General features: G+C 40.0%; 1 protein-coding gene across 3 annotated transcripts in view; it reads right to left on the bottom strand.

Moving 5' to 3' along the window:
* The window catches only part of PRKCE (protein kinase C epsilon), a 265,165-nt gene that overhangs the window by 37,616 nt on the left and 209,062 nt on the right, over positions 1–18,487 (bottom strand). For all 3 annotated transcript variants that reach the window (XM_026046230.1, XM_026046229.1, XM_026046231.1), the window contains one exon: positions 11,474–11,628. In XM_026046230.1, coding sequence (XP_025902015.1) covers positions 11,474–11,628 — 155 coding nt within the window. The remainder of the gene's footprint in view (positions 1–11,473; positions 11,629–18,487) is intronic.

The following is an 18,487-nucleotide window of genomic DNA, read 5'->3' as shown; positions in this document are numbered from 1 at the left end:
AAGACAAAGAAGTCCTACAATATTATCATCTGCTTGTAAATGGTAACACAAATTTTTTGCTTCCTAAATAATGCTTATTATGCTGGGGTTTATAAGTTGAATTGATCTGCATTTTCTCTCTTTTTTTTTTTCCTTTTTCTTTTTTTTTTCCTTTAGAGTAATTTAAAAACTCTACAGACATTTAAAGAAGACTTTCTTTGCAACTGCAACACAAAGTATAGAATAAATTAGCCCAGCAGAGGTAATGAGAAGCATGTCCTGAGCAAGCCATTAAGGTGTCAGCACAAACTGGCATTTAGTGCCTTTTATGCAACAGCCAAGGCCCCTCACAACTTCGTAATACACAGAGAGCATAACAGAAAAGGGTTGCTGAAGGTTTCTGCATACAGTGTTCCCTTTTATAAAAAGAAACAAATCTATCAGAATTCTCTTCCCTGGGCTCCCAAGGGTGTCCTTAGCAAGGAACAAATACAGTTCCTAGCAGCAAGCAGGCTCCTGTTAAAGCTCTGTATCATGTTTCCATGAAGAATGCTTTCTTAGTCAAAAAATTAAAGAAAAAATAATAATAACGAAAACTTTGTAATAAACTTTGTAGAGATACTCATTTTTCCATCCTCATTTTGGACTCAGTTCAACCTCTTGGGTCCTTTGGGGTCTTTCTATGGACAGCATTTCCAAAGAGAAGAACATGTAACATTACACAAAACAGATTAAATAGTTTGTATAACATAAATAAAATGATGCAACTCAGCAAGAATGCTGCTCCCAACAAAATGTTTGCTTATATGGACTCACTAGAGGAAAGATTTTAATAATTTCTGCTTCTATTCTGACTTCAGCAGCATAGTTCACATGCCTAATGTCTTGCTACACAATCATGTGATCTGAGCTGGGGAAGGGTATTCAGGCTCTTAATTCAGAAACTTAGTTCTAACCAAGCTGAATGTAAGAAGGATCAAAACATCACCATTCAACAGAAGTTTAACTGTTTTTGGCAGAACTTCTTGTAAAACCAGTGAGTTAAATCTTACTCTGCTTCTTAATCTCTAAGGGAATTCTGTTACATGAATTTCTGTGTTTTTCAAAATCTGATATGATAAACAGTATTTCTATTAGATGATTACTATAGTGGAGGGATTCTGGCAAAATTAAGAAGAAACAAAATTAAGAAGATTATTTATTTRCTATGCAAGAAAATGCCTGAAAAATATGTGTTGCCTCTCCCTTTTACATTGAGCTATACAGAAAATAAGACTTTGATGCTGCTTGCAGACAGAGGCCAYCGAAGCCTGTGCTTAGCATGGACAGGCCCAGCTCCAGGCCCCACTTKCACCTGTAATTAAAATGGTCTACACAGGTTACTACAAAACAGCTACAGTTTACAARAGACTTCTAAAACTACAGTTGAGTTAGCGAAATCAAAGGATGCTTCTCTAAAACGCTGTTTTAGATACGTTTTTGAGGGTATCTTCCTGTGCAGCAAGCTCCAGTTGCAGTGGTGTTTTGGATGGAGGCCCTGCAGCCCCCTGGTCTCCCAGGAAAACATGTGTGGTGGGACTGGCCTGGGCTGCCAGGCCACCAGAGTGACACCAGCACTTCTAAGGCACTCCTACAAATGCCCCACCACCATTTTCAATTCATATGAATGCAATGGAAAGATGASACGTGGGTGTCACATCAAAACAACCTGCTAAGGCCTAAGATGCATGCAGGTCATTCACTTCYACCAGCACAGAGGTGAGCAAGTGCTACAGCAATTTCCCTTCACTGGGAAAGACRCACGGGCTTTAGAGTCTAGAAAGAGTTTAGAGTATTAGAAAGAGTTTAATAGCCCAGACCAAGAGCAAAAATAAGAGTAAATTCTGAGTGTTGTTCTCGGGAGGCTAAAGGGCCATCTTCATCTGCAACATTTGCTACTTACTGGGTAGTCCCTGCTTGTAAATAGTGGCCTCAGCAAGATCACAGGGTGAGCAAAATGAGCTGTTCCTGAACAATTTCTTCAACATTAAAAAATAAAGAGCCTTTCAAAACTTCAATTTTTTTCCCCAAACTTCTGTGCCCAGCCTGTAGCTTTATACTTCAGAGCTCTGCTAACCAGACTCTATAGAGTCTTAAGATCAGAAATTATCCTATAAAACTTCCAGATAGTTACGCGTGCAACACTAGCAAGAAACATAATTACACAGTTTATAGAAGAACTATTTTACATTAAATTTCATTAAATTACAATGTTCAATAAGGTCTCTTTGCAGTCTTCTGACAGCCTTAAACTGAGTGCACTGAGTACATTTTAATCTCACTGCGAAACTGCTTTGCTCAGCTCATGTCAGAAAGTTCTTACTGTAAATAAGAAGCATGKTTTTTAAAGGACCAGTCTCTTGTAAGCCAGACAGCAGCTTCTATACCCTCATGTCAATTTGTAATTGCATTTATCATATATTTTCATTATGCATTATCACGTTCTGTGCTCCAAATTTAAATGCATAAACAAATGAATCTCTGAGAAAAATAATTAAAATACATTAAAAATAAAAAAGGAGAGAAGATGCAAAGTTGCACTATATCACAAAAACACGTACACGATATATTAAACTCAGCACTGCCCATCCCTGAAACAAATGTGAATATTAGTTTACAGGCTCTGGAGCAACTTTGTAGTCCTGCATTAAAAGTTGACACCATGGTAGATGGGATATTAAGGGGTCTGCAGTATGATTCGGAGGTCATCRATGGAAAACTAGAGCGTTTCTCCTGCTGTGAGTGCACGTGCAACRCCTGGATCTTGCAGTTGCTGATAAAAGATCCCCTCATTCTTCCTCAGGGAAATTTCAGAGGTTGAAGGTAGAATCAGCCTGAAGAGCAGCGCTCCTGAAAGGGATTCTCTCACCCTAGCTCTTTATTCTATCAAGTATTTAAAGGTTTCTGTATAAATGAGAATCAGGGCCTCTTCAGGATCTTAATGTAGCATAATAAATTGCATTGGCCCCTTTGGAGTTATTACAAACTTTCAGCTAATGAACTTCCACACATTTGGTACACCTTTTTATATCCTCATCATACAACACCATAAATGCTTGCTGTCCTCCTCCTGGTGGTTAAGTTTAGGTAAATATGTACTCTGGCAGTTCCTTTAGTGTGCATTATTTTTGTTCTACAAGTACTCCTTCAGAGCTGTTTCAGATTTACTGATGTTTGGAACCTTTTAAATACCCATTACCCACTTAATTGACCATAGCAATTCCATCTGACTCATTATTTATGTTTGTTAGACTATATTTAGGCATTTTTTTTTTAATGGGTGCTAATAGACATAAGATCTCCCTTAGAAACAGTATAATAAATCAAGTAAATACCTGCTGAGTGCTATAATGTTTATTTGTTTCTACTTAATTTTATCCTTAATATTCCCCTCTTTGAACACGGGCAGTTCCTCAGTTTAGGTTATAAGTGGCCTATTTTTTTCTGTTTTTTTTTTTTTTTTTTTTTTTTTTTTTTTTTTTTTAAGGACAATACTGCTGTATTACACAGACTGCAGGTAGGTTCTACAGCTGCTCTTCCAGTTTTATGTGAAGACGCGTCTGCAGCGGGCGCCGTCTCAGGCACTATGTGGCTGTCAAATCCCTCCTCTCCCTCTCCGGAGGGGACGCAACCCCAGGGCAGCCTTGTGGGGCTCRTTCTGCCGGTGCTGAGGGGACATCCAGGCGGCTCGGGGACTGGAGCACCGCAGCCCATTCCCTGCTTGTCCCCGTCCTTCCCTGGGGACGACACTGAAGCGGGACGCTCTGCTCTGGAGCGGCAGGGACACCCAGGCCATGGGCACTTCTTGGAGCCAGGAAACTTCTGCTCTGAGAGGCTGCTTGGCAGGAGCAACTTAAGATCCCTATGGAGCCGGTGCAGGTTGGGGACCAAGTCTGAATTATGGCTGTGACATCAGGTGGGTATCACTAAAGACAACGTATTTCTGTCAAAGTCCGCAGCTCTTGGCAGCTGCTTACTTGGACTCAGTGAAACACTGTGGACAGGGCGACCATTAATCCTGAAATCAAGAGGGCAGCTAATTCTTAATGTTCTGCCCTTGTTACCTCTCCCCTTTCCGTCCATTGCCAGCACAGTCAGGGGCACCTGCTCCTGCTGCTCCTCTTCCTGATCCCAGCGGGCAGGTGAGAGGGCAGCTGGTCCACCTGAGGTGCATCTGACCTGGTCCTTGCTCTGCTTGTTCTGGTGCTCGCAAAGATTTTGATGCACTCTCRAAAATGTTGGGTTTTTTACTTTTCCTGTTCTAGTTCATCAGGCCTCTTCTCGCAAGCAGTATTATTTCTGTTTTATTTCACACAAGTAAGAGTTGTCATCTCCACTTTTAAAGTTTCCAAAAGTTTAAATGATAACTCTGTTAATTTGCTTTTAGGCTGCTTAAATACCTGTTTTCCRTAGTCTTTTGCAATGGTAACCAATATGCGCCTTGTGTTTTCTCAAAYGTCATAACAATAATAATGCATTTCAAAATAAACAGATTTTTGATGTGAAAAGCCATACCAGGGGCCCCACATCACACAGGATGCTGCATACTTCCCATGTATGAACAGGCTCATGCAATCACACTTAGCCTATGAGCACAGGAGCGACCTGCATGCAGAAGTATTTGCTGGGGCACCAAGTGACAGGCTTTTTATAACGGGCAGGGAGAAAGGGGAGGGCTAAAGACGAGAAAAAAGAACAAATGCAAACCCAGAGCCCGAAGTAGCCAGATTGTAGTAGCCAAACTCTATTTACACATTTGTTTACTATTTTTAATGTCACTATTTTAAAAACAGTAAATACAGAGGTGCTTTTGCATCTAACATTCTGCACTACTCTCCAGCTTCTCTGCTGCGTCTCGAGGGCTTGGCAAAGCTTGGTGAAACTGCTCTCACCTTAAAGCTGTGGCTCCTGTGCCCTTTGCTGTGTGGCTGTGAAACACTGGCAGGTGCTACCCCATAGTCAACGAAGGGGCAAAGCCTCACCCTTAACATGACCAGGGTCAACACCACTGCAACCAGGTATTAGAAATATTTTCCATTGTTTGGAGACAAATACATCAGAAGGGCACAGCAAAACTCAGTCCTAACTTTTGTCCCTTCACAGCAGGACTATATTTAGGAAACACTTCTAGAGTTTTACACCAATGCAAAACACAACATATTCTTTCYTCTTCTTCTGGGAAGTTGCGTGAAGACCATGACTTGGTTTGGAAGTGGAGGGCATGTTTCTGTAGAAACAAAGCTAAAGCTCAACATTTTAGGAAAAACCACAGGGCCTTTCTTGTTTCAGTAAATTTCTCTATTAAGTGTGCTGCAAAATTCTAGCGGATTTTTATTTTGCATGTACTTCTCTCAGTTTAAATCTAATTATCAAAAACAGAGAGATAACACACATTTTTCCTGTTATAAAAGCACACATCAACTGACATCTACCCAGAAGCAAATATAAATATATTTTATAACGTTTTGCCGCCGTTATCTGTTAAGAGGTGCTGCCGCCGCTCCTGCGGYGTGCTCCGGAACACGGCTGCCCTCGCAGGAATGTAAACTTGGCATTAACCCTGGCAGATCCCCGCTGCCGGCCCCCTCTCATTGGACCTTACCTCGCTCCTATACTGTTATCAGAAGGTAAAGGTCAGAGCTTTATTTACACAATACAGCATTATACAAACGGGCGTTAAACAAGACCTTGCAGCAAACAAACAGGAGCCCAAAAAAACAGCGCTGACCTTGCTGCTGGGAACCCTCCTGGGAGCAACTTGCCGATCCCCAAAGGAGGGCAATGTTGCTTCTCCGATCCTCTCAACTCCGGCTGCCCACGAGGGCTCCCCTGCACACCCAGCTCCCACACACACCAGCTAAGGGYTTTCCCGTGTCCCCAAACGGGCAGAAATTCAGCAAGGAGGCTGCTGTTGGCAAGACCKCATGGTTCATATCCTATTCCCACAGCCTTTACTCATCCTTCCACAGCTGGAAACCCTGTCACAGGCTCTCGCAGCGGCGGTGGCGGCCCGGAGCACAATGCAGCAGCCGGGCAGATGGCAGGGCGGCCTCCTCGCTCAGGCTGCCAGGAGCCTGGGAACCGGCCCTCCTTCCTGCTTCACATCTCCCGCCGCCCGGCTCCTCTCCAGCCCGGCCTGCTGCCTCTTCCTGCGGGAGCACATCCTGCTTATTTACAGGCCTCATGCCTGCCTCGGGCCGCCACGGCAAAGCGCAAAGGGGGCAGGAGGCCACTAAACGAAACCCCCTCAGAGCCCGCGCTCCGTTTTGGACACAGGGTGCTGCAGAGCAGGAACGTGTCCCGGGACATGTGCATGATGCCGGCAGCAGGCCCTGCAGACACCCCGCAGTACCACGGGTCACCCCYCGCTTCCTGCTCTTTCCGAAGAGGATGGACCTGGCTTGCTGCTCACCTGAGCCAATGTAAACTGCAGTAGCAGATTCCTGCAGCAGGCGATTTGTGTGGGGAAAGGGTAGAGTCCAGGATATCCCTGTGCTTCGGTCTGAATGTGCTACGTAAGGGTGCAAGGTCTTTCTTACCCTACTGCATGGGACAGAGTTCAAAAAATACCTCAACCCTTCACGGTTTAGATTTGCAATACTATAATCTTTACATACCAAAAAAAAAAAAAAAAAAAAAAAAAAAAAAAAAAAAAATTAAATAAACCAGCATGCTCCTTGTCTAAGTTCCTCTGAGTTTTAGTTCTGTATTTCAAAACCCGAAAAGAAAGAGCTGGGGGGGAAATGGGACTGGAATGTGTTTCAATCACTTTATTTGGTTGCTGCCATTCAGAAATAACCCGGTGAGGTAACTGGGGAGAATGATGACTTTTAACATGCTAACCACTGACCATGCAACGTTTTCATCAGTGTAAATATAACTCCTTATTACTCTGCCACGGGTGCACTGAATCATACGCCACTGAAGTCAGCCTTTCTAAATATTCTGTATCTCACAGAAAAACACGCTAATGAAAGCACTTTTAATTGTATGCAGTTGCTCTTCCTGCAACACCGCTGCGGTTGGCCCCGAGACATRGGACTGCTCGCAAAACCCATCGGCCAAGGAAGAACTCAGCTAGCATCCAAGGAGCGAACTTATGCAAGAGAAAAGCCTGCAGGTTCTCAAGGACCCGCATCAGCACATTTGTATTCACGTTCTCCTCGGCTCTGTGTTAATAAATCCTTCGTCACAGACTATGCACTAATTACAAAGCTCACCAGCCTCGGGAACCTGCAGCGAGCCACAGACCCGAGTGTGGCTTCGTGTCACCGATAGCCCCAGTTACCCTCTGTTACCCTTGAAGGCCACGTCTTCTACACATTCATTAGATTCTTGACCAGAAGAATGAGCCAAGGTGAAGCATATGACATGAATTTGTCAGGTATTTTTCATGTTTATTTTGCATCTCAGTGAGAGCACCCTGTTTACTTACATGAGTGGTGCTGAAAGCTGGCAGAGATCAATGCAGCACGTAACTGTTGACTCCTCAGGTCTTCCCCGAAACAACCTGTGTTACTCAAATGCTTGTTCTTTAAATCAAATATTAACTAGGGGCACAGGCGTTTTTTTCGAACAAAGTGGTACCCTATTCTAATGCTGATGTCCTCAGCTAGGGAAACAAGAAATCTTTGTATGTATTTAAGGCCAGAATGGGCTACTTGTGTTCACCTTGTTTGAACTCCCACAGTGAGAGCCAGAGCTACTCCCACTCACCCACAAATTCCTGTATCCAACCCAACAATTCCAGGTTAAACGAGAACATGCCACATTTACATATAACTGTGTAATGTACACAGAAATATAAAAGTCAGGGTAAGAGCAATGTATTCTACTTACGGTTTTATTAAGACCCAGTTTGCTACATCTTCCCTATGTAAAAAGATATATTAAGCTGTTGATGACTGACTTTAAATATACCAGACTCTACAGACAGGTGACAGTGAACACAGTCCACAACCTTTCATCACACAGTTCAAAGTCCAGCACAACTCACAGGCAAAATGAGATTCACAGTCCAGCCCTTAATTCCTGAAGCTTGCTTGTATTTTTTTCCACAGTGGTGTAATTGCAAAACACRAACAATAGTAGCTGCCAAAAACTGTGATAGAAATATCTATAGCGTGATTGATTCTGCTTGCATTATCAGGCCCCAACGTGATGCATGCCTGATTAACYGAACGCCAGATGAGAAGGAAAGTGGCAGGGATTATGCACACATTTCTATTAAGTTGTTGAAGCGTTTTTGACACAACAGTAACCTATGCTCCTTAAAAATTCCATTGTGTAAATCATGCTAAAGTTTTCCACATGAAGCAAAATGAATTTAGTAACAGCAGGTTCATTATTTATAAAAAACATGAACTTAAATCTTCACTTCCAACGTAAACTCTATGAATGTCAGAAGGTGCATAATTCCAGTGAGCACACAGGGGCTAATTGGACAAGTCTGGGAGCTGCTGCTGTGCCAGCTGCAAAGCCGTGAACTTCAAGAATAATTTCCATTGCCAAACAGGGAACTAGTTTTCCCTTTGAACTTCAGGGGAAATGAGGATAAACTAGTTATTAAAAAAGATGATCATTCAGTATCATCATAGCACTTTCTAAAATCTAACCGACAAGCCAAAGCACTAGCTACAGCTAGTTATTTACTTCCAAAACTATAGCTATGTTTAGCTCCAAACAAACACTTCCACATACATGGCTGAAAAAAGCTCAGAAGGCAGGGYAGTTATTTTGAAACCTGCATTTCCACCAGACATGTTCATTTATTTATATATTTCCACTTTCCTTGAAGTATTGCCCACACAAGCGGCATTTCCCACTTTGGAGAATAACCATTAATTTCACACCACAATGTTTTTTTTCTAGAGATATAATTACATGGAAGACAGGTATTCTTTATTAAAATATAAGAATATATGAAGGTAGGTTAGATAGTTATGACTGGTAGCAATTCAAGAGCATTGGTTTCCTTTTCTTTCTTCTTTTTTTTTTTTTCCCTTTCCTTTCCTAGCTTGGCAGTTAATGGAAGCTTCTGGTGATGTATGGGAGCGACCTGATCCCAATGCATTTTGCATGCTGCCRTAAGTGATGCAGCAAGGTACTGACTCATCAGACTGAAATTGCTCCATGCAAGACAACTGTAATATGTGTTCTCCTAAGCCTTGGCACACTCTGAATGAATTGTGACACATTCTTATGATTTTTTGTTAGATAATCTCTATTTTTTCCTTCTCTTTGTATTGTATAGAGTAACTGTGATATACATGTTATGTATTGTTGAAACTTTTAAGAGCCTTCAGAGAGAAAAACAAGCTATTTTTATGGACTACAACCATATGCAGATCCACAAACCTGTGCCAAAGCTGAGTAAGATGAGATCCTAATTCTTTTCCCTTTCTTTTCTGTTTCATCCTACAATCCATGTTATTTCTTCCTCTTTTGCCTTGTGTGATGATGCACCTAATGCAACACGCCACTGACAAACTGTCCATGTCAGCATAGCCTCTGCATCAGAAGCTGAGTGTGTCTCGCAGCCTTTAAATTACAAAGCACTGTTCCACCATAATGATATTTCTCTTGGGATCCAACCATTTTGAGGACAATAAAAAGGCAAAGATAAAACATATGCACATGGAGTGATTCAGTTCAGCTTGGGGCCAACACATAGCACAAGCTACACATAAAGCAAGGCAAAAGAGAGGAAGAGAAAGGAAAGAGAGGCAAGAAAAGGGACTGCATGTGAAAGGTTGGGAGGTGGAAGGGAAAAGGGATGCCTACTGCCTGCATACCAGCAGGAGGAAGGTCATTTTACCAGTGTGGATTTTTCTGTGTGACTGGTTCACTGCAACCATTAAAATGACTGTTAATTACAATGTCAGTAAATATTACCTTTAGGAAAGGGAAATTATCTCCATGTTTYAATAGAAACAAATCCTCAAAATCTATAACTTTTTAAAGCACCCAACTTATATGCTCCTTTATTGTGGATTCCTTATATTTTCTGAAATTGCCACTTTCCTCTATCTAAAACTACAAATATATTTGCTTTAAAAATAAATGCAGAGAAGAAAAAAGAAATGTTATTAAAGCAAAGTTTAGAAATAGAGTTGAATCTTCAGCACTTGAAAACAAACTTATGTAAAGGTAGATAAAAAAGTCGAATCCAGTGTGCATCAAACATGGAGCCAACTACAAATAGAAGATGGAGACCAGGAGCTACAGCTGGCAAGAAAAGTTTTCTAAAGAAAGATGGATTTTTGACTGAAAGAAAATTTTCAAGGACCTCTGTTGCTTAGAAGACACAACCTCCTGCTGTTTGTGATGTCTCTGGAAAGGAGACTTATTCTGTGAGAACTTTCACTCAGAATTCCTGTTGGTGGGAAAGACAACAACTTTTGTTGCTGCCCAGTACTGGTTACTAAAAATTATTTAGTTAAAATTAGCTTATTTCAATTTCTAATACTCTCAAGAGTAGCACTGAGTTTGATTAATTCCATATCCTCCCTTGTTTTTACAGCTTAAGAAATCTAAGACTGCCTATTCACCCCCAAAATCAAAACTGATAACCACAAAGAGGGCACGAACATCAAGTCTCACTTATATCCACAGCAGTCAAGGGTWTCAGTAAATCACCACAGACCCGTATTGCAAAACCTATAAACTGTTCTGCCTGTAAGAGCCTGAATTTACCAGAAGCAACAATAGGCTGCTAAAACAAGTAAAAAGGAGAGGAAGGATGGAATGACAAGATAAAGACTTAATAAACACATTGACAGTAGAGTGAAAATTTCCTAAGTGATTCTTAATTGTTATTAATAAATGTTCACCCCTAAATGTGTTCTTGACAGCATAGCTAAAATACGCACATTTTCGTGTGTCTGCATGTGGGTGCAAGACTAGAGATTCTGAGGTTTTATTTCTGCAGATAGATGAGGGGCACGTGCAGGCAAATCAAAGCTGCCCGCACGGAGCCGCTTCCTGCTGGTGACTAAGGCTTCGCCCAAACAGCTAAGAGGAAGGGGCATAAAGTAAAGCATTGCAAACTGCTATCCYGGTTCTATCAGACTGGAGACAACTAGGACAAACAAACTCAGGAAGTGGCAGGGAGTTGGAAAACGAGAGGAAATCCATGGCACAGAGAGGGAAGGGAAGAGATTGCGCGGATCTGCGGCGAGGTCACCTCTGGGTCGCCCTGTGCCAAGCTTGTTCAAAAACGCTTTATTTGCACTATAATGCAAAACTGGCACACACAGCTGGCGGCTGCTGCAGAGCCCTTTCAGATGTGAACATTCGGARTGATAAACAGCCAAAGAAGTTCTATGTAAGCAAATTGGAACAAACAACTAATCTAAATCTGGTTGCTAAGAGACAAGGGATTCCAGCCAAAACCAGCCCAAAACCTCAGGAATACTTTATTTTGGATCAAAAAAAAAAAAAAAAAAAAAATTACCTGTAGATGACGCCATGTTGATGGAGAAACATGAGGGCTGATGTAACCTCTGCTGCATAAAAGCGGGATCGAGGTTCGTCAAATTTGCGTGAGCGCTGGATTTGAAACATTAGGTCTCCTCCATTTACATACTCCATGACGAAGAAGAGGCGGTCCTGAAATTAATTAAAACAGTGCTATTTAGCTAATTTCTTTAGTTACACAAAGGGCTGCTTGAAACTACACTTTGGGTGACAGCAGCATTTGCGTCAAGAAGTGAAAGAAGCAAATGCGACAATTCTGAAAAAGGAGAAGCTGGCAACCAAAAATCCAGAAACCTAAAAGAGCTGAAAAAAGGAAAGTGAGAAATAAGTGAAAGGGAACARAACTGAAATTTAGTAATAAGGAGTCAACACACACATATATATATATATACATCCCTACATATATATAGCATGTTCATATGGAATTATAATCAACTACATATAATAATGGCGATATTTACATGATACTATTTATCTTTAAAATTACCCATAAGAATAAACAACAAACTACTCAAATCCTGCCAGACAACTTTCAGGCTTATTATTCCTTCTCTTATCCCTTACCAACTACTTTGTCTACAAAATATTTTTCCAAATTATATAGAAAACAATATGAACTGTTAAACTATAGAAAACAATTTTGCCAGTCCTRAACACTCCCTTATGGTTATCTGAATTGCCTCAAACACTCTTAACACATTGCAATCCAATTACATTATTTAAAAATATATTGACTTCTTTACTTCTGATGCTTATCACTTCAAAGCTCAACTTTCCAAGCTGTTCTCCATGTCACAGGACTAGAAATAAACTCTTCTTGTAAACAGTAACTATTTGTAAATAACCACTAGGTAACCACCCCATTTGGGTGGGTTTAGGAAAACAAAAACAAATTTAAGCATGCAGTAAAACAGTGAGGCTTGAAAACACTAATAAACTAAATGTGTGCTTGGCATTACATGGTAGGCAGGTCTGTAAACATTGGACCTAGGAGTCCCTCTTCGAATGTCACACAACATCCCAGTTTGGCTCTGGCTCAAGAAGGGCTGAAGAAGAAGAGACAATATGTGGTATTGCTTTGGATGAGCAAAACTGGAAGAAGATGGAAGTTAATTAACCTCCCACCAGTGAATCCAAGCCTGCAGATTACATAGTTTATAGATAGGAGTCCAGAAATTCATAAATGTTTGCTGCTTCTCTTTAATCAACTACTTCAAGACTCAGATTCAAAGGATAGCACTTAAAAATATGCTTAACCTTAAGCATGTACATTAATCCTGCTCATTAAGTGCCTCAATGCTATACTTATCAGGGATGTTTCCTGGAGCAGGCTAGAAATGTTTGGCTGACTTTTTACTGATTACAAAAAGAGGATGCAGAAAAAAATATTAAAACTGTGCTTTTCCCACCCTACCTTAGAGCACAGAAACTGAAGACTGGACAAATTCAGGAYCCAGATGGACTAGCATTCTGGCACCGACCTCCATGAAAAACACAGTTAACAACACTGACATAAAAAAAGCTTTCTTTCACAATTTTCTAGATGATAACCCTTTTCTAATATATAAGAATATCCATTTAATCACTTTCATGCCAAACACTTCCATGTCTGATTCCAACAGAACCAGTGGGGTTTTCTTGTGACATTTATCAAACATGTAATTGCCAACTCCAAATATCAGAAATTATGTTCTGCTCAAACTCTTACTTTTGTTTTGGATTGGGGCTTGCTAGAACATTTCCAGTTTAGCTGACTGTAAATTCATCTGGATTGTTTAGCAAAATATCATGTCATTAGGGAGTCAGAACTAAAAAATTAGCAGCAGGTCTGTTCCCAGATTTGGATAATGCTAAGTCTCCTATGCTCTTTTCATATCTTAGCTGCATCCCATCCTCAACGGGAAGGAGTATTTCTGCCACATTCTAGAGCTTAGTTGATCATCTCTTCCAAAGCAGGGATATTCAAACTTGAATTAACAGTCCTGAGGCTGAAATTGCTCTGCTGTTGTGTTTTCTGCTATACAACAGTTCTCCCTACTTGAGATGATCTTTAGAGGTCCCTTCCAACCTCAACTGTTCTGTGAACAATATTTTGAGCTGCTTTTCTAGCTTTCCTGGGTGCACATTCCACTTGCCTAATCAGAATTCACAGCAAAAAATATGACTCTAAGTTCTGCTCTCTGCTCTGCTTATCATGAATTTAGCAGACGATTGAATGTTTAAAGGAGAAGAATATTAATTCTCAAGCACTAACATGGGATAAACAAGGAGATGCACAACATGCACATGCTCAGCAGGTGAAAGTTTCAGCATTAGAATATATGCACTTTTTGGATGAAATATGCTCAGTTCCTATGAGTATTACTTTCCTGAAACCGCTGTATAGTCTTTTCTTGGTCAGAATGCTGACATGTTCACTGGAACTTGATAAAAATTTACAAGAAAAAAGAATGTGAGAATAGAAAAAAATCCTTTCTTTCTTTTGGCTGTCAAACTTGAACTGCAGTAACAAACAAAAACTTTCCAGTCTTTTTTGCTACTTAATCTTTTTCACCATATTTTCCACTAAATATTAACAATCAAAACAGTTTCCTAATGCTATGAACGTTTAATTTCTCTCYAAGTGCGTTCTCTTCTACAAACACACAGTTACCCAGCAAGCGTTTAATGAGAACAGGATTTCATCCTCCAGTAGCCACTATGAAGCAACTGAATTATGCCTGCTAATGTATATCTTGCTATATGTAYTTCCAGGATATATTACACCATTAGAAGTAGGAGAATGTAGAGAGAATGCCCTAAAATTATACATTATTAAGGGAAACATAATGTTTATTCAGCTAAAAATGAGATACAAGGTATGACTTTATTGTTGATTGCCTTCCAAGAGAAAATTGACCAGGGTTTGGTTTGGATTGGATTCTTTTTGGACGGCGCTTTCATAAAATTTGAGAAGCATGTTTTGATGAATAAAGTAAGCGTAAAGCAGTCCTGGGAACTCTTTAATTACATAAACTGAAATAAAAGGAAAGATCACAAAGGCATTATAGATTAATCCTGTCTTGGCATCTATAAAGCAAAGAAAGTATTGTAAAGTAAGCCAATATGCTTTATGAAGTAATTAGATTCTTTTACAGAGTTTATTTACTCCCTTAATCATACCTGTTTTTCCCTGAAWTTTTCAAAAGGTTCTTTTCAATGAGAATAATTAAAATAATAGATGGAAAGAAAAACAGAACAGGGAGTATGGGTAAGAGTTTTTAAAACTGAAGAGGATATGGAGTAAGCATGGAAGTCAAGACAAAAGTTCAACTTTGTTTTCCATAGTATTTTCTGACTTTAACTAGTATATTGGAATGGATAACTGCCTGTCTTTAAAACKCTGTTTTCCTATCTTAGCTCTTGGCCTTCTTAATTCAACTAYTCTCCTGAATGATTCGTGGTATCTCCAAAAAACTGGACTGCAAATGTGTCCTTCCTTCTGGTCTCTGTCCCTATCACTATCTGGAGAAGAAGCATACTTGTTACTTAAACTAAATTTTATCTTCTCCCTTGCTCTACTCTTTTAATTGTCACCCAATCTTAATTTTCACCATCCTTGATACTTAAAATAGCTATGTTTCAGCTCTATAGCAAATGCTTCCGCTGAAGCTTTTACTCTTCATTCTGATTATCACCACTGCCTCCCCCCCTTCAAAAACGCTTTTTCTAATTTGGGGGTTTATTTATATATGTTTTAATAACATAAGCCTATTTGCCATCCTCTTTATATTTCCTTAGTTTTAGATTTTTCTGAGTTCTAAAGGATAGACCTTTTCTTTCATAATAATGTATAAGTCTTTAACTGGGAAAAATAAGGTGAATTCCAAGAAATATTTACAGCAAGAAGCTTTTAGGACACAGCTAGAATCAATCCAGTTCCTTACCGTGCAGGTGTGATTAATGACCATGAACTTCCTACTAGTAAGACCACATAATCTTGCCAATGAACTTTGATTTCACAGATGACCCTATATATCTCTGCCTACCAGTTGTTTAGATATGGAATGATACCATTGTTGAGGTACAAGCTTCTATGTAAACCCCCTACGAAAGCTTAGACATGGAATGACTTTGATGTATTGTTTATATTAATTGTGTAGCCCTTTAAAAATGCCAAACAATTTAAAAAATTGTTATCACTCATTAATCTGCCCATTGTTTGTTTTCCATTAAATCTCTCTAACATTAGATTGCAGCTTGAAGACAATGCATCGACAGACATAGGCTGGGTACAACTACAGCAATCTGAAGAGGACAAACTCTTTTACTTTCTTTCAAATCAGTTCTGTAAGCTAGGGGACCCAGAATGCAGCTCAGCACGGCCTCATTACTGAATTTTTACAAAACAAAAATAAATCATGCAACTTTTAAATCTGAGATGTGTGTCCATGCTATTAAGCCAGGAAGCGAATCTTTTCACTGCTGTTTTTTGTCTCTCAGATCTACCCAAGCATTCACTCTTTAAGCAAAATTCACAATTGATAAGACTTATCAGCCTACTCCAACTACCATTTTTCCTTCTTTTATGTTTCTCATACAATTGGGTGTGAATAAATTCTTCCTGATTCCCATTAGTTCCCTACACTAAGGGCTAAGTTCTTTGTGTGAATAGACCTTTTCTTTCTCCAAACAATTTCAGAAAGTCATATTTGAAGTAGATTTCTCCAGAGGTTACTAAAAATAGTAGGGAAACCAAAACATATTAAATACAGACAGAAGGTTTAAATATGAAATATTTCATATTGTAATCACATAATGCAGTAAGTTTATTACTAAACATTTTAYGAAAAGAAAAAAAGTCAAAGTTATACCTTTTATTGCGCAAGTCAGATAAATACATCACAACCCTGGTATGCTCTGTAAAATGATATTTTATTCRTATCATGCATGTATGAAATTCTTTTCCAGCTAGTACAAAACTGTGATTACTTAACTCTATTTAAACAGGATGCTCAAACAGTTTGTTTAAAATTACCTAAAACTAGAGCAACTATCCCACCCCTTAGAACTTGGATAAACATTTCCTGCTTCTGATGGAAATTGTAGAGACACGCTGTACACAAAGCGAAATGAAAGCCTTCAACACCCAGAGCATAAGACTAACCAGAACTGTAAATTAATCTTTTACAATCTCAGCATTAGGAAGGACAAATATTAAAAGAAAAAGACCTCAACAGCAAAACTAGATATAATATTAAAATAACAAAAAGCCTTCTTCTGTTCATTTGATTATTTTTTGATGTTTACAGTAAGAATCTTCAGCAAGAGACTATGATAGGTTATCTGTCTCTGCTTTCAGTGTTTATACTCAAGGCTAATTGTGGTGTTTTTTCCTGTTTTGTAGCAATGTTTTCATGGAATTCGAAATGAAACGAGAACAATTTCTGTGAATTTCTTAGAACAAACAGCCGTACATAGGAACTGCTATTTTAAACTTCACAAGGGCTGTTAACTTGGGCTATTTTCAGCATCCACTTAAAAAAAAAAAAAAAAGTACGCATATACATGCTTGTAAATATCGTATTAGATATTTAGATGACATTTTCTGTCAACCAAACTTCAAATTTCTCTCAAGCAAGTGTTCCTCTTGCCAGGAGCTTATTGCTTACTTTCACTCAGCTTTACTCAATTGTGGATCTGCCTTTTTGCCCTCAAAAAAAGAAAATAAAAAAAAGGATGACCTCAAAGTTAAGACACGGATTTGAGGGCCTGAGAATCAGAGAGACTTGAAGACAGGGGCCTCGCAAGGACATCTGGTGAAGTGAACGCAGGCTCAGCGCTACCTAGGGCCAGGGGAACGGGCCGCTTCGGGCCACGTGCCCTCCTGTGGGGCAGACCCCACCCGGCCCACAGAGACCCCCAAGCAGAAGCAACTTGTCTCCAACTGGCCTGGCCACATACAGGGCAAGGGGKTTGTGTTCACTGCGTTGTAGGGGGGCCCTGGCTGTGCCAAAAATGCTCTCTTCCCCTCTCAGTCCCCTTGCCAGCAGCAGAAGGCAGCCGCGRGCAGTATTCCTCAAACTTCTGCCTTGTTGGACATAAAAACCACACAGGTACCCCAAAACTATATCAATTCCTGAAATTAATCTGATTAGCCCTCAAAACCCATCACTGACAAGGATTCTTAGCCCTCCGCTGGCTGTCTACTGCAGTGCTGGAGAAAACACCATCAGAAACACTTCCCACTGGTGCAGATTAATTGTGGGACTGTTTGTGCACACCTTGGTATTTCTACTCTGTTTGTGGAGAGCTCGGGTACTACGTTAACTGAGGGCTTGTAAAATAAAAAACACTTAAATTATTGAATATGGTCTCAAGGATAACTGACCCTCTTTGAGATGGTGAAGTAACTAGAAAGGCTCTTCGCCCCCTCATGCCAAACCTCACAAAGACAAGAAAAAGCTGCAAACTGACTAGTTTCCAAAACAGTACTTTTGGAGGTAGCAGACAGCATCTCACAGCCTTTACACCTTCACTATAAAGACTTGCATCACAGCATATACCACACTGTAATGGGACCAGAACAGTGATTTTAAGTGAGCTGTTTGACATCTCTAATCTCCATAAAGCAGATCTGGCATGTGGCTCTTGGAAGATTTGTGGCCTCCTTGTGAAATACTAAGTGAATAGTAGAAGAGACTGCAGTCCTAGCATGCTGTCCATGACTCTAGTGCAGCCTATACCACACTATTCAACAGGAAAGGTATGGCTAGCGTATGTGCTATGACACAAAAGATGTGTGATGGGAGTGGGCAACTTACTGTGTGCTGGCAATGGGCTCACAGAACTAGGCAAAAAGCAAATTTTAATTTAAAGCCAAGATCCTATGGAAAGCACCTATTCTTTCCAAAAAAAAGTCAAGAAAATTAAGTTTTACCTGAACTGGAATTCGAGAAGGAAATTTGGACTACTTTTTTTTTCTCTCAAAGTCACATCCAGTCATAATCTA

The sequence above is a fragment of the Nothoprocta perdicaria genome, unplaced genomic scaffold (assembly GCF_003342845.1).
Source record: "Nothoprocta perdicaria isolate Ctin4 unplaced genomic scaffold, notPer1 scaffold_43, whole genome shotgun sequence".
NCBI classification, from domain to species: Eukaryota; Metazoa; Chordata; class Aves; order Tinamiformes; family Tinamidae; genus Nothoprocta; species Nothoprocta perdicaria.
Note: the sequence above shows the minus strand (reverse complement) of the source record. Positions and strands in the feature narration are given on the sequence as shown.